This window comes from Globicephala melas, chromosome 4 (genome assembly GCF_963455315.2).
Source record: "Globicephala melas chromosome 4, mGloMel1.2, whole genome shotgun sequence".
NCBI lineage: Eukaryota > Metazoa > Chordata > Mammalia > Artiodactyla > Delphinidae > Globicephala > Globicephala melas.
In genome coordinates, this window is record NC_083317.1 from 18,206,072 (window position 1) to 18,231,129 (window position 25,058).

A 25,058-nucleotide genomic window follows, 5' to 3' on the forward strand; every position below is an offset into this window, starting at 1 on the left:
TGTGCTCCTTAGAACTATTTCCACGTGAAATATTTCTTTTTGTTTACCCAGTGTGCTTATTGTAGCAAAGAAGTTGTATTAGGTAAGATTAGGTCAAGCAGTGTAGCTCTCTCTCACACACACACTTAAACTAAAATAATAGAGGTTTTAATAATTTTTTTAAAAAACAGTGTGTTTCTGTCTCATGTAAAGGAAACCTAGAGATAGGCAACTTGGGAGTGATATAGCATCTCCATGTAGCTGTTAGGGATGCATACTCCATCAAATTCATACCTCCTGCATCTTTAGGTTAACTATCCTCATGGTCCAACATGGACACGAGAGCTCAGCCACCACACCCACATTTCAGAAAGCAGGATGGAGGGTAAGATAAGGAGGAAGGGACAAAAAACCCATCCCAGCCATCTTTCAAGGAGGTTTCTTGAGCAATAACACAAAACATTTTATTTACAACTTATTTTCTAGAACTTTACTGCTAGGTTTAAGGGTATCTAGAAAAAATAGTATTTATTTCAAGTAGTCATGTACCCAGTTAACCATCAAGAGTTCTTTTATCAAGGAAAATGTAGAGAATAGATACTGAGGTAGACAATTGTCTACCACAGGGACTGAGTCGGTAAATGAAGTAAATTTAGAACATTTAGAGAAAAATTAGTTTCTAATTTTATTATTCTGAGGACTACAGAAAAGTTACCTATAAAGCCCCAAGAAGGAAGATATGTTGAATGATGTTATTAGAGAGAAGGACTAAAATGAAAAAAAAAAGGCAAAATAAACATCTTTAACGTATCTGAATTTTACAGGATTTTTATGCAAGTAATATAGACTTATTTGGAAAATTACATGGATTGGTGTTTCTACTCTTCATAAGCATTTAACATGTCGAATTGTAACAATATTTAGCAATAATTTAACCACTTGAAGTTATAGTCATCGTATTTGATATATATATAAATGTATATGTATATAAATAGGTAGAGATAGATACAGATTCAAATATAGATACAGATATAGATATACTTAGCTCTGGGGACCTACTATTATTCATTAAAGTGACGGAACTAAATACTCTCCATATTGAAAACCATACTCCATTGAGCTTGTTTTTCTATTCTTACTCTTCTGTATTGATTTATTAAAGCAACAACGAGGAAAATGCATCATTTTTAAATTAAGCCAGTAAGAGTTTTGCTAAAGTTGTAGACTTTATAAATTGTGAATAGGTGTAGAATAAAATATGGGTTTTGAAGATTTTGAGCATGAAAATATTGTATTACATATTTTAATGCACTGGCTGAAAGAACAATTATTGAGCTAATGAAAGAGTCTGAAGAAGAATTTTGCCAAGTTTTATTTTTCTCATGTGTGCTTTTTCCTTTCAGCCCTACAGTTGAAATGATATTTTTTCATTGCTTTAATTAATCACTTATGGATTATTATAAATATATAGAATTATTTAATATTTCCTCTTTAATAGAAAGATAAAATGCTTTTGCTGTATTTATGACTTATTTTTCATTCTAATAATAAATGAACTCATTTTAAGTTTATTCTTTTGAAATTGTAGGCAGTTATTCCAGAAAATTCTCTTCTAAAGGTTTTCTCACTTAATGTACTTCTTAAAAACTCTTATGTTCATTTGAAAAGTTTCTCCTAATGGAAATATTCTATAATTCTTCCTGCATCTTATGTAGGCATCAAATATCTCTGTGGCCCTTTTTTCTATTTAACAGAGATATGTTATTAAATTATTGCATGGAATATTCATAAGTCCTTTGTATAAAATGCATTTATAAATTGGTCATGTCAGAGAAAGAACAGAAATAATCTAATGGCATTCTTTGCATATTTACTCTTTACCTTAAACATCAATTAATAGTAAAACCATGTCAAGGTATCTGTATTTTTAAGTTGCTGTATAGCAGTACCAAGGTTAAAATGTTTTGTAAATATTATTGTAAAAATTGCAACATTATCAGAATCGTTTTTACTTATGAAAAGCTATTTATGGAATGAAAAATATTGTCTCTGAGCCTTGTTATAAACCCCGGTTTCATTGTATATTAAAGCCACTACAAGTACATTTAATATCTTGATTATAAAGTCTCATTTTGGTACACATTTCAATCCATAATTTTGTTCCAAATTTTTTTATTATCTGCAAATGGTCAAAAACCATCCATGGAGCTAAACCATACACACTGATACTTAGATGTGTCCACAAAGACTTTTGGAGAACAGAGAAGAAAGCCTGTGGGGTGTCTTTCCTCTTGACACCAACCAATTCTCATATCAGCTGGGTGTCCTACAGTTCAATTTAATTCTGATGCACACTACCTGGAGTGAGTGTCAGACTCCACAGGTGTAACGGTTCGGTCCCATAAGCCTGCCCTTATTTAGGATGCCAGTCACAAGTACTGAGTCCCCAGGTTATACACACGTCCATGCAACTTGACTACAAAGTCAGGGATCCCCCCAACCCCTTCCTTCAGGTTTGACTAATTGTTAGAACAACTCATAGGACTCAGAAAAATGCTTTACTTACTATTACCAGTTGATTATAAAGGATACAACTCAGGAACAGTCAAGTAGAAGCGATACATAGGCCAATGTATGTGGGGAGGGGCATGGAGCTTTCAGACCTGCTATGCCCTCTCCATGCTCTACTCTATGCTCCCTCTCTATGCTCCACTCTCCGGGCACCATGATGTGTCCATCAACCTGGAAGTTCTCTGAACTCCATCATGTAGGTGTTTTTACGGTGCTATCCTTGTGTAGGCATGATTGATTAAATAACTGACCATTGATGATTAACTCACTGACCATTGGTGATTAACTCAGCCTCCAGCCCTGCCCCCATCTCTGGAGGTCAGAAGTGGGAAAAGTTCCAACCCTCTAATTATGCTTTGGTCTTTCTGGAGACCAGTGCCCCTGTTAAAGTTATCTAGGGCCCCCCAACCACCAGTCATCTCATTAGCATACAAAAGACACTTTAATCACTTCAGAGATTCTTAGGGTTTTAAAAGCTTTGTGCCAGGATCTTGGGGCAAAGACTAAATATTTATTTTCACTATACCACAAAACATGAGTAATTTTTGTATTGAAATAGCATCAGAAATGTACTAGAGTAAACAACATTAGTAGTGGTAATCAAAAAGAATATTCAGACCTTGCAACTCTTGTGAGTTTCTGATCAATGGAATTAAAAGAGCTTCCAAATACCATTAAATGTTAGATTTTTCAGTACAAATTGTCTGGCCTGTGCTACCACTTGCTTTGTTACAATATCATTACTGACATCATGTTTTAGAAAACGTCATCTAGGGAAAGGCAGCATTAATTTATTCACAAGTGAAATAAATCAGAGTTCAGTACTTTTTCTACAAAGAGCAAGATGGTAAATATTTTAGGCTTTGTGACCATGTGGTCTCTGTCACAGCTACTCATCTTTGACATTATAGCACCAAAGCAGTCAAACAACAGGTAAACAAATGTGTTTGGCTTTGTTCCGATTAAACCTTATTTACTGAAACAACTTGTGGGCCCCATTTGGCCCATGGCCATAGACTGCCTACTCTTGGACTAAAAATTGATCGAAAAAAGTCATTCACTATAATAAATAATTATAATGGATAGTTTAAAAGAATAATTTGTTTATATAACCTTGGATTTTTTTGTCTGGTGATTCTTGTATGTAACCAAAAAACTAAATGCTTTTGTTTAGAACTGAGCTCACACAAAATTATTAAAGGCACGAAAAGATAATTACTTGTGAAATTGTAGAATTCATAAAACGTGTTGCAGTAGCCTCCTGAAAACAGAAATTTCTCTTTGCATATACATTTACATGAATTATGCTTTATAGTCCAAAATATCAGAAGTTAAAAAAGAAAGAATTAACAACACCAAAAAAGAAGTTATATTTTGTTCTTCTCCCAACGGAAATGCCCTTTCAGGTTTCATTTGAATACACATGCCTTTAGGAAATACTTTCATTACAGAGGAAGAATTTTGTGCGTGATAGTTCCTAACAGTTTAATAATTGTGGGTAAGGTTAGCTTAATTTGTGTATTTATTAAAGATTTTTGAGCACTTTTAATATGTATAGGAAAAGGTTCAAAATCATAGGAGATATATATAGATGTAGATCAATGGCAATGTTTTTCCCTAAAAACCCAACTATATTTTTAAGGATATTCATCACATTTTTTATCTCTTCTATAAAAATGTTTTTATATTATGCTTTAAAAAATCACTTTACAATTTTAAACAATACCATTTATTGCAATATTTTATTTTTTCAGAGTAGATGTACATTTCCCTATTCCTCCCTCTGTGTACAACTTTAAAACCCTAAATATTATCTATAAAACAAACAAGAAAATTCTGAAAGGTGAAGAGAAGAAGGCAGAGCAGCTAGGAACTTCGTGGGCTGAAGAACAACATGACATGACAGTGAGCTCCCTGGGTTTTCTTTTTGCCTCATTTCCCCCAGGTTTGTAGATAAAGAAGCTGGCAACCCATAAGCACCAATAGGAGCAGACAATAAAAACCCCAACAAAGGCCTGATCTCTGCAGCCAAAGTCCCCAGAAAGAGACAGCCTAGCAAAACAGAAAACTTTGAGACAGTAACAATTTAACTAATTTGAATATAACCAAACACCATAAGAAAAAAAAAAAAATACAGCCTCATCCCAATGCCTATCAGCACAGGTCAAGTGCAGAGCCTAGACAGAACAGAAAAGCTGCAAAATATATGGAACAAAACTGATAGAACTGAAAGAAGAAACAAACAAATCCAAAATTATAGTTGGAAACTTCAGCATCCCTCACCAACAATTAGTAAAACTAGATAGAAAATCAACAGGATATAGCAGAACTGAACAATATCATCAACCAACAGAATCTACTCAACATTTATAAAACACCCTATCCAACAACAAGAAAATATACAGAATCCAAAAATACTCCCAGACAGCATGGCCAACTGATTTTTGACAAAGGTGCAAAAGCAGTGCAATGAAAGAAGGATAGTGTCTTCAATAAATGTGCCAGAGCAGTTGGCTATCAATGGGCAAAATAAATGAAACTCGATCTAAACCTGACACCATATACAAAATTAAGTCAAAATGGATGATAGATTTAAATGTCAAACATAAAACTATAAATCTTTTAGAAGGAAACATAGGAGAAAACCTTCAGAAACTAGGGGTTGGTGAAGAGTTCTCAGACATGACAACAAAAGCACAATTCATAAAAGAAAAAATTGATAAGTTGGACTTCATTAAAATGAAAAACTTTTACTCTTGCAAAAGACTGTTAAGAGGATGAAAAGACAAGCTACAGGCTGGGAGAAAATATTTACAAACTACTTATATGATAAGGGAGTCATATCTAGAATTTACAAAGAACTCTCAAAAGTTCAACAGTAAAAACACAAATAATTCAATTAGAACATGAGTAAAAGATATGAGACATTTCACTGAAGAAGACATATAAACGGCAAATCAGTTCATGAAAAATGTTCACTAGCTTAAGGTAAATGTAAATTAATATTACAAAGTGAAATCACTGTGCACCCATTAAAACAGCTAAAATAAACAATAATGACAATATCAAATGTTGACAAGGATGTATAGAAACTGGATCTCTCCTATACTGCTGGTGGGAATGTAAAATAGTACAGTCACTCTGGAAAATAGTTTGGCAATTTCTTTTAAAATAGAACATATGCTCATATATCCTAGCAATCCTACTCCTGGGCATTTATTCCAGAGAAATGAATACTTATGTCCACATAAAAACCAGTACATGATTGTTCATCGCAGCTTTATAAATGGAAAAACCAAAACTGGAAGTAAACAGAATGTCCTATAAGAAGTAATAGTTAAAAAAAGAAAAAAAAGATTTATCAAAGGTGGTAACTTGAAATTAAAAAAACTGAAAGTAATCTGGAAACTTCTTTTTTTATTGTAATTTTCAGGTCTGGTGTTATATCTATATCATGGAATACTACACAGTAATAAAAAGGAATGTATTGCTATACAGAAAAGCCAGTATAGCTTCCAAGGACATAATGCTGAGTGAAAAAAGAGCATTTCAGAAAGTCATGTACTATGTGATTCCATTTGTATAACATTCTTGAAATGACAAAGTTATAGAAATGGAGAACAGATGAATGGTGTCAGGGGTTATTAATGGTGGTAGAGGTTGGATATGACTGTAAAGGAGGAGCCCAGGGAAATATTTTGGGGTGATGGTATGGTACCTTGCTTGCTGAACTGGTTGCATGGATCTATGTACGTGTTAAAATGACATAGAACTGTACACACACTTTATACCAATGCCAATTTCCTGGTTTTAATGTTGTACTTTAGTTACCTAAGATGTAACCATTGGGGGAAACTGGATGAAGGATACACAGGACCTCTCTGAATCTATAATTATTTCAAAATAGAAGTTTAGAGAAGAGAAAATATGCAAACCTTGTAATGCATTCTTTCAAAAAAAATACATTCCCTAAATAAATCTTTTCAAGGATTTTATGATGCCAAATTTCTCAACTTAATAGCTTCTCTCTTTCCAACAGTTGACTAAACCAAATTATTTATATACTGGAAGATGACTACTTATTTTTTAAATTAATAACAGGCTAAATAATGTTATAAATTTTATACTTGCCATGTCTTAAATAACTAATTTACAATTGCTAATGGGTATCAAAGGATCAAGGACATGAAAATCATGATTTAATCAAAAACCTCATTTAACACAATAGTTGCAACCTCGTTATTGACCTCAAGGGCAGGCACTTTTGCTGAAGCTGCCAACAGGAAAACAAAATGTGACTGATTTTTTACTTTTCTCTATTTAAAAATGAATTAATGAATATAAATATGTCCCAAATTGATAACTTCCATAACACATACTTTGGAAACTCTACACCTGAATAATTAGACCATTGATTATTTCTGGAACATAAATTAAGTCCTCCAATTTAGTCTTATTTAGACCTGAAAATTACAATAAAAAAAGAAGTTTCCAGATTACTTTTAGTTCTTTTTAATTTCAAGTTACCACCTTTGATAAATCTTTTTTCTTGAAAAGACATATTTATTGAACTGCTAGACTCTGCCATTCTTTAATTGCTAATAGCAGCCCGTCCAAATATGTCTCACGTTCTACTTTCATAATTTACTAACAAAGTTAAAATGCATGTGGGAATATTTTAAAGGAGTCTATTGGAATGCATAATGGTATTCTGTTTTTTTAAGTGAGTAGGGAAAAGTCAGAGAGAGAAGATTTCTTCTGAATTGTATAAATATACGTTCACAGTCCCTTATCTGCAATTCTGAAGTCCTCAAAAACTCTGAAAAGTAAAGGTTTTATACAACTCAATTGGTGGCAGGACTGAACCTGAACGAACCTGGGGCTTTTTTTATAGCTTCTATGTAATACATGAGTGTTAATATTCCTACCTTTACTGCAGAAATGTACATGTGTTATGCTCAGGATGTTGGCCCTGGGAATATCATATAATATACAGTATATGCATGTTCCCTTTTCAAAATCTGAACATTCCGGACTTACAAGACACATCTAGTCCCAAGGCCTTGGGATGAGAGATTATGAACCTGTCCTAGAAAAGTACACGATAGATGTTCATATAGCACTTGAGAACAGGAACTTATTTATGTGGCAAATGAATCTAGGAGCACAGTTATTTCATAACATTAAATTTGGGAGGAGAGTCAGATAAGCACCAAGCTGACCTTTATTTCATTAAGAAGCAAACTGGGGCATTGAGCAACTTGCCCGAGGTTACCCAGCTACAGTTGGAACCATGGCAGTCTGGCTTTAGAAGTCATGCTTTTAAACCACAAAGATTTTGTTACTGAAGACTTAACCTGAAAGCCTCCTCTGTCACAGCAGAATGAGACTGAGTCTCTGAGCTGAAAGCAGGAGGATTTTGTGAAAGTCCATACCCTTATGGATAAAACCCCAGGCTCCAGGAAACTGGCAGCCCAGTTCATATTCCCCAAGTATGAAACTGGAGGATCCTTTTAAGGAGTAAAAATGAACAGCTACAAAGAAAAACAAAACTATGCGAACTGGCCTCAGTTGATCCTCTACTGCAGGGTTCACCTGTCCAATGCTAGCTTTGCACACTGAACTCCCAACCAGCTGTTACTAAATAGCAGCTTATTACATAGGAATAGATTCAGGGATCACCAGACATTTAAGGAAAATGTCAAACATGAAACAGATTAAAGTAAACAATCAATAAGAAGGAGCCTAGACAGGACAGAGGAAACACAAAAAACAGATAAAGTTTCAAAGAATATGTCATGAGTACTGTTAGAGATTAATAGAAGAAATTACATCCATAAAAGCAGAAAAAGGACACTATAAAACAGGTGTTGCAATAAAGGATAAGATAGAGCACGTGGAAGTTAAAAAAATGATAGCTGAAATTTAAAAGTTCAATAAAAGTTTGGAAGATAAAGTCAATGAAGTTCCCTGGAAAGTAGTTCAAGAAAACAGAGACAGGAAAAATTAGAGAAGTTATCCAGGAGGCTCAGAGGTTTATTTCAGAATAGGCTTTCAGAAAGAGAAACAGAGAAAATGTTGCAAAGGAAATTATTAACTTATGGAATGGTTTCAAGAACTGAAAAACATGAGTCTTTTTTTTTTATACAAATTTATTTATTTATTTTTGGCTGTGTTGGGTCTTCGTTTCTGTGCGAGGGCTTTCTCTATTTGTGGCAAGCGGGGGCCACTCTTCATCACGGTGCGCGGGTCTCTTACTGTCACGGCCTCTCTTGTTGCAGAGCACAGGCTCCAGACGCGCAGGCTCAGTAGTTGTGGCTGACAGGCCCAGTTGCTCTGCAGCATGTGGGATCTTCCCGGACCAGGGCTCGAACCTGTATCCCCTGCATTGGCAAGCAGATTCTCAACCACTGCGCCACCAGGGAAGCCCAACATGAGTCTTTTTTAACATTATCCTTCAGAACATATTTAAAGGGGCACTTGTCATGTAGTCATGGAACTATAGTTGAAAGGCTGAGGAATCTTTATGAGCCTTTTCAATAAATGTACTTTCGCTTTTCCTTTTTAGGGGCACAGCAATTGCTGGCATAGTATTTGGAATCGTATTCATCATGGGGGTCATTGCTGGAATTGCCATATGTATCTGCATGTGCATGAAAAACAACCGTGGGACACGGGTGGGTGTCATCAGGACCACCCACATCAATGCCATCTCCTCCTACCCTGGTAAGCAAAACTGCTTACTCTTTCTGAAGGAAGAGTCAGATTTGTTAGTTATGCTGTCCTCCTGGGGTAGAAGACTCTCACTGGAATAATCTCCAAGTATGTAGGATATTTCTAAATTAATGTAGATTGAAGCTCTAACTTTCAATGGAGATTACTTAGATCCACATAATAAAATCTACCTCCTATTTGAATACATTCATATTTTCAGTGGTTGTCTTATTGACTACAGTTGCCAATCAGCCATAGTGAAGAGGAATAGACAATTCACACCCACTGTGTCTATTTCCTAGTGAGTTCTGACAAATAATTATAGAGAAAGAATAAGTTACATGGCTGAATTAACTGGCATCTGATTCAATAGGTATGTATGTCTTGAGAAAAAGTATTGAAGAAAGTTTTTACGTGTCCCCCTTATTCAAAGAAAACAGTCTTAACATAATAGTAAAATTATCAGCAAAAAGGTAATTTATTAATAATTTGACAAGTATTTCTTGAGAATTTACTAGAAGTTCCACATATAAATATATTGAACACATAAACAAAGTGCTGCATTTTGCCTTGATTTCAATAGCATTTTAAGTCAACCTGTATATATATATAATTTGATATATAAAAAGGAGTCAAGTTCTAAATTTAACAAATCCTTAGGAAGATAATTTTCTATCCATACTCATGTCCTCTCTCTCAGCCCCTATAGGAAAGGAATAAGGTAGCTTCTACATCCAGTCTGCCCTGAGTATCAATTCCCTAGTAATGTCTCTCCTCTCTTAACTTTTTCCCTACCATCTTCAGCTTGAGGGAGCAAATTTCAGATGAGTGTGAGCATGGTCATTTTCCCCGTCCTCTTTTGTCCATTCTCCCTCTTCTCCAATATCTCCATGTTAGACTGCTTCCAGGCTCACTCTTGTGTCTTCTTCCATCCTGTATCAACGCTCACTTCTTTGGTTCTATCATTTGGCCTCATGGTATTAAGTACCCTTTACATGCTAAATGCCTTCCAACGTTATATATCTCCTTTCCAAACCTCTTTCCTGAATTTCAGACTCATTTGATCCCACTGCCAGTTGAACATCTACACTCGGATGTCTAACTGATATATCTCAAATTTCACATGTCTAAAGCTGTACTTCCGAACATCCCCCCAAAGCCTCCTCCACTCACCATTCACCATCTCAGTTGGTGGCATCTCCAGCCTCCCAGCAGCTCAGGCCAAAGACCTTGGCGTCATCCTGGACTCCTCTCTTTCCCTGACATCTACATGCAATCTAACAGGAACACTTCTCAGCTCTATCTTCAAAATATAAGAGTATCTGACTACTTCCCACTGTTCCTTCTCTGGTGGGAGCCACCATCAGCTCTCCTACTCATTCCTGTGAAAACATCCTAACTGCTCTGCCAGCATCCACTCGTGCCTCCCAGGGGTCTATTCCAAACACAGTAGCAAACTGAACACATTTAAGATGATTAAATGTCAAATCATATCACTTCTCTGCTCAAAATTTTCCAGCGGCTCCCCATTTCCCCCAGGGGAAGACTTAAAGCCAGTGGTTTCTCATTTTATCCAAAGTAAAAGACAAATTCTATACCAAGGCCTGCAAGGCAATGCATGAATTGGTCCCTCTTTTTCATTTCTCTGACCTCACTTCCTTCTACTCACCCTCTTGCCACCTGGCTCCACTCAGACTTTTTCCTTGCTGTGCTGTGAAGATACAGGGCACACTCCCATCTAGGTTTGCCTAGAACACTGACTCCCTCACTTAATTCAAGTCTTTGTCAAAGGTCACTTTCTGAATGAGGCCTTCCCTGATCACCCTACTTAAGATTGTAATGTGTCCCTCCCCCATAGCATCCCAATCCTCCTTACTCTACTTTTTGTCCAGAGTGCTTCTTTTAATCTTCTAAGATACCACATTGTTCACCTAGTGGTTAAGTTTATTATTTATTGTCTATCCCCACTTTCTGGAACATTAGCTCCGTGAGGCAGGGATTGTTGTCAATTTTATTCACCACTCAATCCTAAGCATACAAGACTGGAACTGGCATGTAACAGGCACTCAGCAGACATGGCTGAACGAATGAATATCATGACAAAATCTGATTTAATTATATCAATGCCTAGAAATTTTACCTTCAATTCCACCCTGGAATGTATAGCTTTTACTCACTACAAAAGCAATTCACTATTTTGAATCTTTCCAACTTACCAAGAATATCGTTAGGGTTAGTATAACAATGTTAAAACTATGGTATAAGGAAAAATTAGGGGGAGTTATTTTTTATTCTCCTGATCTCCCTATTTTCACCTGGCCAATCCATAACCCAGGAGAAGAAGAGGAGAGTCTGACAGAGACATTAATTGGAGAGAAGATAAGGAGAAGCAATCTGTACATAATGCTCCAGATTCACTTTTCTTGATCAAAAAGTGTAGTTAAAATTAATTTTTTAAATATTTTTATAAAACTAGACTAGAAAATGCAAAATATTTTAATGTTTTCTGGAGTCTGAGGTTTCTATTTCATGCATGTAAACAGGTTTTCAAAAACTTTATTCTAGTAACATTATTATTATTATTATTATTATTATTTTGTGGTACGCGGGCCTCTCACTGTTGCGGAGCACAGGCTCCACGGCCATGGCTCATGGGCCCAGCCGCTCCACGGCCTGTGGAATCTTCCCGGACCAGGGCACGAACCCGTGTCCCCTGCATCAGCAGGCAGACTCTCAACCACTGAGCCACCAGGGGAGCCCTAGTAGCATTATTTATACTGGCAGATCACAGCACCATGTTGCATTTTCAGTAAATGCATTGTTCTGGGAACTGAATAATGCAAAAACATCATAAACCTTATGATGGAAACATTTTCACTGCAAAAGACTAGGTCGTTGAAAACATGATTTGCTTGATTCTCATTTCCTTCTCAAAGTCCCTAATTAAGCTTTTACTTAAAGGATCAGGAAATAACACAGAGTAGTACTGACTGCTTTTCAAAATCTTTCATCTATGGAAATAAAAAATAATTTTACCCACATTAATTAATTAACCCTGTGTTAATTGAATAATCACTCAAGTTATTGAATAGTCCTACAGCCTGAAGGCCACATAAATGGGTAGAAAATAATTTAGTCAAGGTTATCTCATCCCTTGGTGAAAGCACTCAGTGGGGAACCCTACAGCAAAAATGACTCTGCACTGAGAGTAGATTACCAAGAACAGGTAATATGCCACACCCAACCTAGTGTTGGACAGTGACCATCTGAAATAGTTTTTTACTCCTGCCATGTTGGGTGGCATGAACTGTGTCCTGTTTATTGACAACTATTTTTAAAACCATCAGTGTGAAAACAATAATTATTTGTCAAGTCTTACGTTTCCCCTACTTTCCAGAACTTCAGTATAAACAAAAGAAAGTAACTATATTAACTCATTTTTAAAAATGGGTTTGGATGACACACATCTGAAGGAAAATAACGCAGAAAGAACAGAAGAAAAGGCCTGGCAAAGATATAAAAATCAAATGCCATGAAGTACATTACTGAGTCCCTAATGGTAGGTAGGTAGGTAGGTAGATGATAGATTGATTGATTGATAGATGATAGATAGACAATATAGATGGGCAAATAGACAGATAGATGATGATGATGAATTTAGATAGACAGACAGGTAGATAAACAATGAAGAAGGATCTGAGTTTCTTGATAACAGAAAAATGCCAAAAGATGCAGGTAGAAAGAAGTTGTGGAACTGTAAAAAAAATCATCATTTAAAACCATCATAAGAAAAATTTAGAACAAGATTCATCAATTGATGCTAAATTTGGGGGACACATTGCTGAGGAACAGGATATTTGCATACTCTCAACCTGTCTACCTCTAGATTTCTCATTAGTTACAAGGAGAATAATAGTAACTACATAGTGGGGAAACCAGACAACATCTTGACGAAGAAGTAAAAATTAATATCAACAAAGAGGGACAGATGTACATCTTGCACCTTTGGGTGTTACTTTGAAGATCATACAATTTCACGTGTGTAGTGTTCTGGCTGGAAGCTCATAGCCTGAATCTTAACATGAGAAATTATCTGACAAACCCAAGCTGAGGAACATTCTATAAAATAGCTGGCTTGTATTCTTTAAAATCTCTTGGAAATATTTCATTAAGAAACCAAGGGGCTTCCCTGGTGGCACAGTAGTTAAGAATCCCCCTGCCAATGCAGGGGACACGGGTTCAAGCCCTGGGCCAGGAAGACCCCACATGCACGGAGAAATTAAGCCCTTGCACCACAAATACTGAGCCTGTGCTCTACAGCCCACGAGCCACAAATACTGAGCACCTAGAGCCCATGCTCTGCAACAAGAGAAGCCACTGCAATGGGAAGCCTGCACACCACAACGAAGAGTAGCCCCCGCTCACCAGAACTAGAGAAAGCCCGCGTGCAGCAATGAAGACCCAACACAGGCAAAAGTAAATAAATAAATAAATAAATTTATTTATTTAAAAAAAAAAAAGGAATCCAATCTCCATTTGCATAATTGAATTCACAATTGAGGGCAACCACATTGAACATGAAAAGACTCATGCACTCAAAGGATTTGGTGATATGAGGATGGTCTCTTCTGATTGTATCTATTTTTTAGTGAAATAAGAAGCAAGTCTTAGGCTGCAAGTGGCTTGAGGAGGTGTTTGTAGCTAAGGAGAAAGAAAAAAACATGAAACAGTAATCTCAGAGAATGGAGGGGTGGTGAAATGCCTAATGCGCAATTTCCAAGCAATGCCAAGGGCCTCCACACTTAAGAATATGGTCATGCATTTGAAGTGAAATGAGTCAGCATGACTGTGCATTTTGCTCTAAGCATATTAAGCTCCTAGATACAGATCTGGGGTAGCCAAAATGCTGGACTGGAGCTTTGTGAAGCAATGGGGAGAGAAAGAGTTGAGAAAGTTGATGATAGATGCACAGGAATAATTTTTGTGATGGACCATAAATCTAAGCTGAATGAAGAAAGACATGAAGACAGGAAAGAGGTGACATCAGTTTAAATTAATTTTTTTAATGCCATCAGTAAATCAGAAATCCAGGTGAGGTCCAAGATGTATTGGGATGTATATTCTAGAAAGATAAGTGGGTGGTCATATTTACAAAATGGTACCATAATTGCTTACAGTAAGGGTGAGAAAAAGATTTTTGAAGGCAAAAGGCTCAAAGGACTGAGAGGCAGGGTTACATGTGTTAAAAATGGATTAAAGAAGACAATTTAGGTGATGCAAACTTCATGAATCAAAAAGTCTTCATGGGGAGAACAGTAAAATGGACAGAAGGCAGGAAGCTTTTATAAGGTGAAGAATAAAGAACGAAGAAGAGAAAAATAGAAACTATCTGATTGGCTGGGGCCACAGAGGCAGCCTTGTTTGGGGTGAGAAGGAACCAGGAAGTTAAGTATAGAGTCCACGGTCGGCTTGGCATTTGGGGATTAGTTGACTGGATATACTGAGTTTCTCTTTAAGCAGAGCTTTTCAATGACGTGAAAGTTACCTAAGCTTCAGTTTGCTGAGGTGGCAACCCAGGCAGTAGTGGCTCCATCCTGGAGCTAGAAATTTATTTCAGCAAGTGGATGTTGAAATCACCTAGAATGATAACAGAAGTCGTGATGCAGAGAAGAGTAATGGGCTTGATACTAAAACTTCAATAACTGAGGGCTTCCCTGGTGGCGCAGTGGTTGAGAGTCCGCCTGCCAATGCAGGGGACACGGGTTCGTGCTCCGGTCCTCGAAGATCCCACATGCTGCGGAGCGGCTGGGCCCATGAGCCATGGCCGCTGAGCCTGCGCGTCCGGAGCCTGTGCTCTGCAACGCGAGAGGCCACAACAGTGAGAGGCCCGCGTACCGCACTTCAATAAGTGAGATTTGGGGATAGAGAGAAGCACAGCTATGGATAACAAGGAGGAGCAGAAAGTAGCAGAATCTCATGGCATATGCTACAAAAGAGCTCAGGTTTTTGTTTTTGTTTTTTAACTTTATATTGGAATATAGTTGATTAACAATATGTTAGTTTCAGGTGTACAGCAAAGTGATTCAGTTATACATATACATGTATCTATTCTTTTTCAAATTCTTTTCCCATTTAGGTTGTTACAGAACACTGAGCAGAGTTTCCTGTGCTATACAGTAGGTCATTGTTGGTTCTCTATTTTAAATATAGCAGTGTGTGCATGTCAATCCCAAACTCCCTGTCTATCCCTTCCCCCCACCCTTCCCCCCTGGTAACCATAAGTTCTTTTGGATGGACCTAGAGATTGTCATACTGATTGAAGTAAGTCAGAGAAAGAGAAATATCACATGATATCGCTGATATGTGGAATCTAAAAAGAAATGGTACAAATAAACTTATTTGCAAAACAGAAACAGACTTACAGACTTCAAGCTCAGGTTTTTAAAGAGGGAAATTAGTTGTTTAAAAATGGCTGAATCACAGGGAACACCCTGCATACCTCCTGGTCCCATAAAATGTAGGATGTGGGAGAAAAAGGATAGCTCTGATTTAATAGTGCTGCAGAGGAAGCTGTCCTCTCATGGAAAACCAGATTTTAATTAAATTAGAAAGGTGAAGCAAATGCTCCCTTTCACTTCCTGAGATAACTGTCTCATGTATTCTCTCTTCTCAAAGCTCGAAAAAAACCCAACCCTCAGCCTTTCTCTCTCTCAGCCTTTCTCTCTCTCAGCCGACGTTACTTCTCTGAGAAAACAGACACAATTGGAGAAGAACTTCCTTATATTCCGAGCTGGGGTAACATGTAAAGGGATGAAAAGAGGGTGAGGGTACAAAGGGCTCTTCTGATGACAGACTTTGTGTTCCACTGAGCACAGTGAAGGCGGTGGGGAAACTTGGGAAAATTAATTAGATTAGATATGTAAAGCCTTCTAGAGCTAAAGATCTACACTGAAGGGTGCTCTAGGAGCTTGTCCTTCTCACGCTAACAGAGGGATGTAAACGTGACAGGACGTGTCCTGATGTTATCTGAGAGGAAGGGGGATGCTAGGTTCTAATGATGTCACCCTTTCCGGAGGTGCATCTCGGGCCATTGTAGAGGAAGAGACGGGCAGGGCTGTACTGTGTGGTGAGGGGCAGGCAGTGGAGGACCTGCCAGGAGCTCTGTGGGCCTCTGCTCTGAGTGGGGTTCAGGTGAATTGTGAGTAGTGGGGTTTGGGGGAGGGTGACGAGAAGGTTTGCTCCTAGTAATAATGTTAGAAGTTGTCCTTTTTTTTTTTTTTCTGGAGTATAATTGCTTTACAATGCTGTGTTAGTTTCTGCTGCACAGTGAACTGAATCAGCCATACGCATACACACATCCCCTCCCTCTTGGACCTCCCTCCTCCACCCTCCATCCCCCCCATCTAGGTCATCACGGAGCACCGAGCTGAGCTCCTTGTGCTATACAGCAGGTTCCCACTAGCTATCTATTTTACACATGGCAGTGTATTTATGTCAAACCTAATCTCCCAATTCATTCCACCCTCCCCTCTCCCCACTGTGTCCACATGTCCATTCTCTATGTCTACGTCTCTATTCCTGCCCTACAAACACGTTCATCTGTACCATTTTCCTAGATTCCACATATATGCGTTAGTGTACGATATTTGTTTTTCTCTTTCTGACTTAACTTCACTCTGTATGATAGACTCTAGGTTCATCCACATCAGGTTCCTTAAAAAACTAAAAATAGAACTATCATAGGACCCAGCAATCCCACTACTGGGCATATACCCTGAGAAAACCATAATTCCAAAATATACATGCACCCCAATGTTCATTGCAGCACTATTTACAATAGCCAGGACATGGAATCAACTTAAATGTCCATTGACAGATGAATGGATATAGAAGACGTGGTACATATATACAATGGAATATTACCCAGCCATAAAAAGAAATGAAATTGGGTCATTCGTAGAAGTTGTCTTTTAAAATAAGTCATGAGTGATAGAAGTGCCAGCTAATGCTAAGATGTGTTAAAAGATAAACTAAGGCATATTAAAATCTTGAAGAGTTTATTTGAGCAAAAATGGGGCAGCACCAAACCCAAAGTGGTTAGGGGGACCCTGCCTTATACAGAGGAAGCATGGAAGCAACAAAAGGAAATTATTTGATTTCCTTTAACTTAAAGCCTAGTTGGCTGTTTGTGATCGGTTGTCCTTAGTATTTTGATTTCATAACTTTGAGGCACTTGCAGCTTAGATTTTGGTTTGCTTACATAGACACCATGGCATTAGAGCCACCTCAGTCTAATAACCTCCTTGTTTAATTAATTTAACAGGTGGTAATCATATTGAAATATATAAATGTATCAAATCAATACATTGTACCCCTTGAACTTACACAATGTTATGTCAGTTGTATCTCAACTGAAAAAATAAATTTAAAAAGTGTTAAAAAATAAGTCATGAATTTCACCTGTTCTATCAGATAGTAAAATCATTGAAAATCAATAATAATTAAAATCAGGTGTTTCTGGTAAAAAAAAAAAGATATGCCTTGGTAATTGAACAGAACAAGTGATTAAAATTTCACAAACTCTAAACGCGAGATAACAAAACAATGTGAAAAGTGAGGATTAAGAGGCAACGCTTCAATACTTTGGCTTAATCAAAATTTAAAACTTAGAAAAAATAAACTCTGATGTAAAATAACAGATGTAAGGAAGCACCAAATATATAAATTTACATGGAAAAACTCAAAAATAGATTGGTTATGAACCAGATATCTGAAAGACAAATGTTTAAACTTGGAAACAATACAGAAGAGATAAAAAGGATGAAAAGCCCACATATATTTTCTTAGATACAAGTTTTAAACTTCAGGATGTCAATAAGGTAAAAATACCATAGCTAATCATTTTGACAAAGTTATTTTTAGAAAGGCATAGAAAAGATAAATAACTTTGTATACATATTTATATCTCGTTATCTTAATTGTATCTTAATTCTAATTAAGATCCCAGTTTGTAAATTATCAGCTCAAAACAAACAAAAAAATCACACAATATGAATTACAAATAATAAACAAGACGTAAAACTGTCAAAGAAATGTAAAATTAAGGGATATTTTAATAGTGAGAGTTTTTCAGTATTAAATTACCAAAATATTAAATGATAGCCAGCTAGTTGATTCCTGGAATTTTATTCTAAAAAACTAAATCAAAGTAATAAAAAGTCTATATGTAGAAAGATATTTGTCACTCCACTATTTATAATAATAAAAAATTGCTAATCTCAAAATAAGTGAATGGTAAGTGGAATAATGTACAGCTGTTAACAATAGAGTTCATGAAGAATACGTAGCAGAATGAAGAAGATTGTTACAATACAGAGTGAAAAAGCATAGACTATTTTACATAACTACAAGGATATAAAAACACAAGTGGCTAGAAGGGAGTATATAAAGATATTGTTCGTTAAACTGTGGTGACAGAATTATGGATGATTTTCCTCTGTTTCCACATTTTCTAATATAATGTTGTACAATTTTTATTAACACCATGCACCTTCCCTTTATATTTGTTTTAGAGATGTTATCCTGAGTGGGTAAAAAAACATTAACTTCCTCCTATGAATTTCATAGCATCCCTAAATTTTGCAAAATTCTACACAACTACATTGACATACATGATAAATGACATATTTGCCCTACTTAAGTCAGAGAATTAGAATTATTGGTTATGAAAGAATTTCAAAAGCACCATATCTCCAGCTGCATCCATGTATCTTTTAAAGATGATTTGACCTTTAAGAGAGAACAAAACCTCTTAGGGTTAATCAAGAATTCTAAAATTGATACCCTGAAAAGTTTACTCCCTAGTGAAACATTTTTATCTGTAAGAAAGAAAGATAGCACAGTCCACAGTTATACCATTATTATTTCAAAATGTCTTCCCGCAGCTGGTACTATAAAAGATGTGCCGTGTTTATTTCATGATGGATATAGTCCTCCAAATACCACTCTTCAGCATTATATTATCACCTTATCAAAATAACAAAGGCTACATGAATGAAAGAACACTGTTTCATATGTTAGATTTTCATGCTCAACATGCAGCTGTATAAACCATAGGGAATCTCCCTGAAATGTCCTCCAGCAGTTTATATGCAGATGGAAAAATATAAATGCTTTGTTACTGAAGCATAAAGACACACCACAGCTTCATGACAGAGAAGGATGCAGAGTCGATCTGTAGAATCATCTGGTGTGTGCTTCTCAAGTGGGAGGCAAGGAAAAGCTTCATCATAAAAACAGCTTAGAACCCACATGCTTATAAGAAACAGTTCAATGGGAACCCAGCTGTAACTTCCTGTTTTACATGGAGGCTGCATTTCTTGCCTTGCATAAAGTTTATTATAAATCTCTTTGTCTCAGTCCTCTTGGATATAACGAAGCAAAGGAGTAGGCATAATGCAGAGGGAATGTGTGTTTAGACTCTGGCAGGAGTTATTCCATTTTGTTGTAGAAAACAAAGCTTGGAATAGGCCAGCCTCCCCAGGTCTAAAGCAGCCGTGGAGAAGCTGCCTTCTCCACAGATCTGTGTCCTCTGCTCTGAGCCCTTGGCCTGCTCAGCCCACGAGAGACTTGCAAAGCCTTTGCTCACCAGAGCATCCCTCAGAGGACATCCCACCCAGTTCTGTGTCTCCATCTTTCTCTTGTGTCAGATGCCTCAATTCTGCTTCTTCACATCCCTAAGTACAGGCAGATCAGTAATTGGTTTAAATCATCAAGCTCCTGGTAGAGAGAGCCAAGTTAACGAGATACAGATGGGAAAAGAATCTAAAAAAGAGTGGGTATATGTATAACTGATTCACTTTGCTGTACAGCAGAAACCAACACAGCACTGTAAATCAACTATACTCCAATACAAATTAATTAAATGGTTTTTTTAAATAAAGAGATTCAGAAGAAACTTTGTGTTTGCATATAGGGTGAGGCCCTATGTTTATACATGCATATTGATCAGAATACCGTCATAATCTTATTGTAAGAGTACAATTTAGAAGACGTTTTAGAAATAAGTTTGTTGAAATGTTGCTTGTTCTTTTCTTCCATTCTAGAAGTAAAAGCTTGGCTGTTTATTTGCATTATTATAACACTAGTCTTGTGGTTTAGGCTACATTCACAGTAAGCAATTAAGACATGTCAATTTCCAACTAGAATCACAATCTTGATGATAAATCAATTACTGGAAAATCATCAGAGGGGTTGCTGAGAGGTTGCTCAGATGTTGTCGAGTGATTTGGTTCTTAAAGACATGGAGTGCTCAAGGAGTACCTCTCTTCCAGCCCTGGAGACGGGGTGGAGAGCACTACAAAATAGATGTCTATATACAGTCATAACAAATGTATTAAATGTGATTTTAAAACACACTGTCCTATAATAGTACAATAAAAAATTAAAGACACTTTTTCTAATAAGATTTAGAAAACTAAATTCTCCATCCCCATTTCTAAACCTGCTTGTCCTCCTTTTTTTTTCTTATTTCTGTAATGGCTCCATGACCCTCCAAGTTACAGGAGCCCAGAACCAGGTACCCAATACCTCGACACCTTCTTACCCTCGACCCCTTTTCCACCTACCCAGTCATCACTTAAGCACTCAGCTGCTCAAGGGCTCCTATAATCCCCACCCCCAACTTCCATGAGTCCTTTATCATCCCTCACATATGCTACTACATCATCTCACCTGTTCTTTGCTCCACCTGAATCCATACTGCCGAAAGAGTCACCTTCCTAAAGCATACTCACTAGCATATTCAAAAAATCTCTGATGCCTGCATATCACACACTCCTTATGTGATATTCAAAGTGCAATGTCCATGTAGCCTATCTTACATCCAATAGTCTGTACCCCCCACTCCCCTGACCCCTATGTTATACAACATGGGAATATAGCCAATATTTTGTAATAAGTGTAAATGGAGTGTAACCTTTAAAAATTATATGAAAAAACATTTTTTTGGTTGTGCCACACAGCATGAAGGATCTTAGTTCCCTGACCAGGGGTGGAACCCATGCCCTCTGCATTGGAAGCATGGAGTCTTAACCACTGGACTGCTAGGGAAGTCCATAAAATTGTATGAAATTTAAAAAAAAAATAAATTAGATGTTTTTTTGAATTTTATTTTATTTATTTTATACAGCAGGTTCTTATTAGTTATCCATTTAAATTAGAATTTTGTAAAAGCCCACCATGATGGTGATACAATCAGATTCCTCAACATCTTTTCTCCTCCATGTATCTTTTGCTTTGAACAAAAGTTCTCTCTTGCTTTGGTGCTTTTGCTCAAATTGAATCATCCTTTAGCCCCTTCTCTATCTGCCCCTTCTATATCATCTTTCCAAGAAACTTGCCCTAAGCCACCAATTCTAAATACTTTGGCCAACGGCACCACTTTTTATAGCACTTGCCCTTCCATACATGTGTGTCGCCAGTCTGATAAAACTATAATTATTGAAAGCAAAACTTATGTCCTCCCCCAAAGTACCCAGCCTAGTGGCTCAAATATAGTGGACATTCAATTATTGCTAAATGCCTGATGCCCTTCTCCTTTTCTTTTCCAGTGGCACCACCCCCCTACAGTTACGACCATGAGATGGAACACTGTGCAGACTTGCCCCCTCCGTACTCCCCGACCCCAGCACAGCGTTCTCCACCCCCTCCATATCCTGGAAATTCAAGGAAGTAATCCTTCCCCCAGAACAGAATATGTGCCAATCAGAGATCTTGCCCGGGATAAAATGTCTCTACCCAGAAACAGACAGGAAAGGATTGCCCTAAGGAATACCTTTTTGGGTTAGACGATATGTCAAGTGGAATGTCCAGGCTAAAAGAAGAGATTCAGGGTTTCTACCCTACTCAGAGCTGATCCCATATGGGGTATTATGTTGGGTTCAATGGGACCACGTTTGAAGAGTTCTACTGATCAACATAAGCACACTCAGAGAAGAGTAATGGATAGACAAAACATCGGAAATTCATGTTGCTTAAGGAACAAATGAAGGAAATTGCAATATTGATCCTGAAAAGGAGAAGATTTACGTAAGACAAGAGGATAACCTGGACTACGTAAGGAAACAACTATACTCTGTAGCTTTAAAAGTCAGAACTAGAATTGTTCAGTCTTTTTGTTCATCAACAAATGCAGATCGAGTGCCTGAAAGCCTACTCTGTGCCTTATATTGTTGGAAACACTAGATGGAAGTTACAGGAAGAGAACTTTGGTTTTAGTATACGAAAGGGCTGCTGAAGCTTTCATATTGACTAGATTGCTTTGTGAAGCTCCCTATCACCAAGACTCCAAACAGAACCTGGCTGACTACCCGGTAGAGACATGCTCGAGAAGGGAGAGCTAAATTAAACTGTAGATGGGTTCAACGGGCCCCAAAAGCTCTGCTCATGTTTTAGGTAGATGTGAGGTGAATTTCTATGCCATCAAGAATGAAAATAACAGAGATAGTTGAATCTATCTAATTTGAGACTTAAAACAATCAAAAGGACTTAACAGCTGCTTGAAGCCAAGAACTTGTCAATGCTAGATACTGCCACCTAAAAATCATCTGATTTTATTTAGTGTATTATGATAAAGGTTACTCCAACTGTGAAAAAAAATTTACCAAGTTCCACAAGCAACAAATACTTCATTTCAGATTAAAAGATGAGAAGACAGAATCCCATGGGATTTTACATCAGGGAGTATAATTTCAGAACCCGACCAGGAAGATATACAAAAGTTTACAAAAAGAAGAGGGAAAAATGAAGTTTGGATTCTGTTCTGTGTAACTCCACTCACATGCAGCTTAGACAAATTTCTGTTTTTCTTGTAATATTAATAATCTATTCTCTTGAAAAAGTTATACAGTTAATGGAAAAGTAAGATATTGACATCAAACTGTTGCCTTTTGCCAAAATCCATATTTTATGCCAATTTTATGCCTTTTGCCAAAATCCATATTTTATGAAGTTTTATGAAACTTTAGGTGTAAAAGTTTTTAATAAACAATTCTAATATGCCATACTTTGCTGCCAGTGACCTAAATTAACATTTCTATTTTTATGAGGGTCCTTTCATGTATTTAAAATTGTACATTGAGAAACTATTGGGAATAGATGATTATATTTGTTTGTCACTTTTCAATTAAATCTAAAATGTTTAATCCAATATCATCAGCACAATTCAGTGAAATCCCAAAATGATGCTAAGGATTTTGCTGGACAAATCAACCAAAAGAAATGTCTTAAAGTAAAAGTTACAGTTCAGGAACTCAGTAGTTGTAGTTGGGAAACTCAGTAGCTCATATAAGTAGCATATTTTACTTTCAAATACATTGATCTGACTGAAATACAGTCTAACTGCCAGTGAAATCTAGAAGCTAGATTTGTTTGGAATGACTTGCTTGATTTTTAGGCACTGGTGATTTTCTTGCTTATGAAGCCAGAAAGCATTCAAGCATTCTAGTCCATCCAAGTAACTGAGATTTTAGCACAATTTTAACAGTGCATATGCTTTAATTTATCTCCCTTCTGCAAGTGCGATCAGACCCAATTACACTGTAGCTACACAACTCAAAGTGCCAGAGCCTCTGTGACATTCAGAATGATGTTTCCCAATGCACTTAAGAAAAAATGGAGAGGGAGAGTCCAGCAGAAATTGAATTCTCATCATCTTCACTGTCAATAAATGTTTACTGTGCATACCTTCTCTGTCAATAAATGTTTACTGTGCATACCTTCTATGTTCTGCAAACATGACCCACATAGGCGCTATTACAATCCACACCATCTCTCTTCTTTGAGTTTTTTTATGGCCTCCCTTAAAGCATATCACAAAACCACACACGTACAACAGATGAGTATTTTTACTATTTGTATTTAGTGTCACGATCGCGTAAATGTGCACAATATCAGTATAGCCTTTTGGAGTTCACTGATTATTTTCATAGATCACACATCTTGGGGGGAAATAGTATATGATATGAAAGCTTTGAATTATGGTTATTTAAAAACTAATGTATTTGCTATGTCCAAAGTGTTTATAATAAGCAATAAAATGAAATAACCAATTATAACAGGAGTCATATTTTAAATTGTCTTGGGTCTATTTTGTTTCACCCTCCATCTCTGCCGGTTTAGCCTCGTTCTTCCGTACAGGAAACACGGGACTGGAGCCAGATAAACTTTGTTTTGAATCCTGTCTCCTGCCTGTATGATGATTTGAGGCAGGCCACTTCATCTCTCTAAAATTCAACTTTCTGCTCTGGAAAATGTAAATAATAGAATCGACTTCATCAGGTTTTGTGAAAATTGGATGACTACACATAACATTCTACATATTGTGCCTGGCATGTAGAAAATGTTGTATAAATATTAGCCAAAAATAAATTAACAAAAGAATAACATAAGGATGACAGCCTCTAGAACTGAGCTATCTAACACATTAGCCACCAGCTACATATGATTATTTCAATTTAAATGAGTTTAAATTAAACTAAAGGAAAAATTTAATTCCTCAGTCTCACTAGCCACATTTCAAATGCTACATAATCTCATGAGGTCAGTGGCTACCTTATTGGGCAGTGCTGCTCTAGAAAATCTTACCTATAGGGCTTCCCTGGTGGCGCAGTGGTTGAGAGTCCACCTGCCGATGCAGGGGACATGGGTTCGTGCCCCGGTCCGGGAGGATCCCACATGCCACGGAGCGGCTGGGCCCGTGAGCCATGGCCGCTGAGCCTGCGCGTCCAGAGCCT

General features: G+C 37.0%; 1 protein-coding gene across 1 annotated transcript in view; it reads left to right on the forward strand.

Annotated features, from left to right (window-relative positions):
- Positions 1-24,418, forward strand: part of CYYR1 (cysteine and tyrosine rich 1) — a 105,729-nt gene extending 81,311 nt beyond the window's left edge. Inside the window, exons 3-4 of the mRNA XM_030880959.2 lie at positions 9,119-9,276; positions 21,876-24,418. Of these exons, the coding sequence (XP_030736819.1) occupies positions 9,119-9,276; positions 21,876-22,000 (283 nt within the window). The 3' untranslated portion in view covers positions 22,001-24,418. The remainder of the gene's footprint in view (positions 1-9,118; positions 9,277-21,875) is intronic.
- Positions 24,419-25,058: the final 640 nt, after the last annotated feature.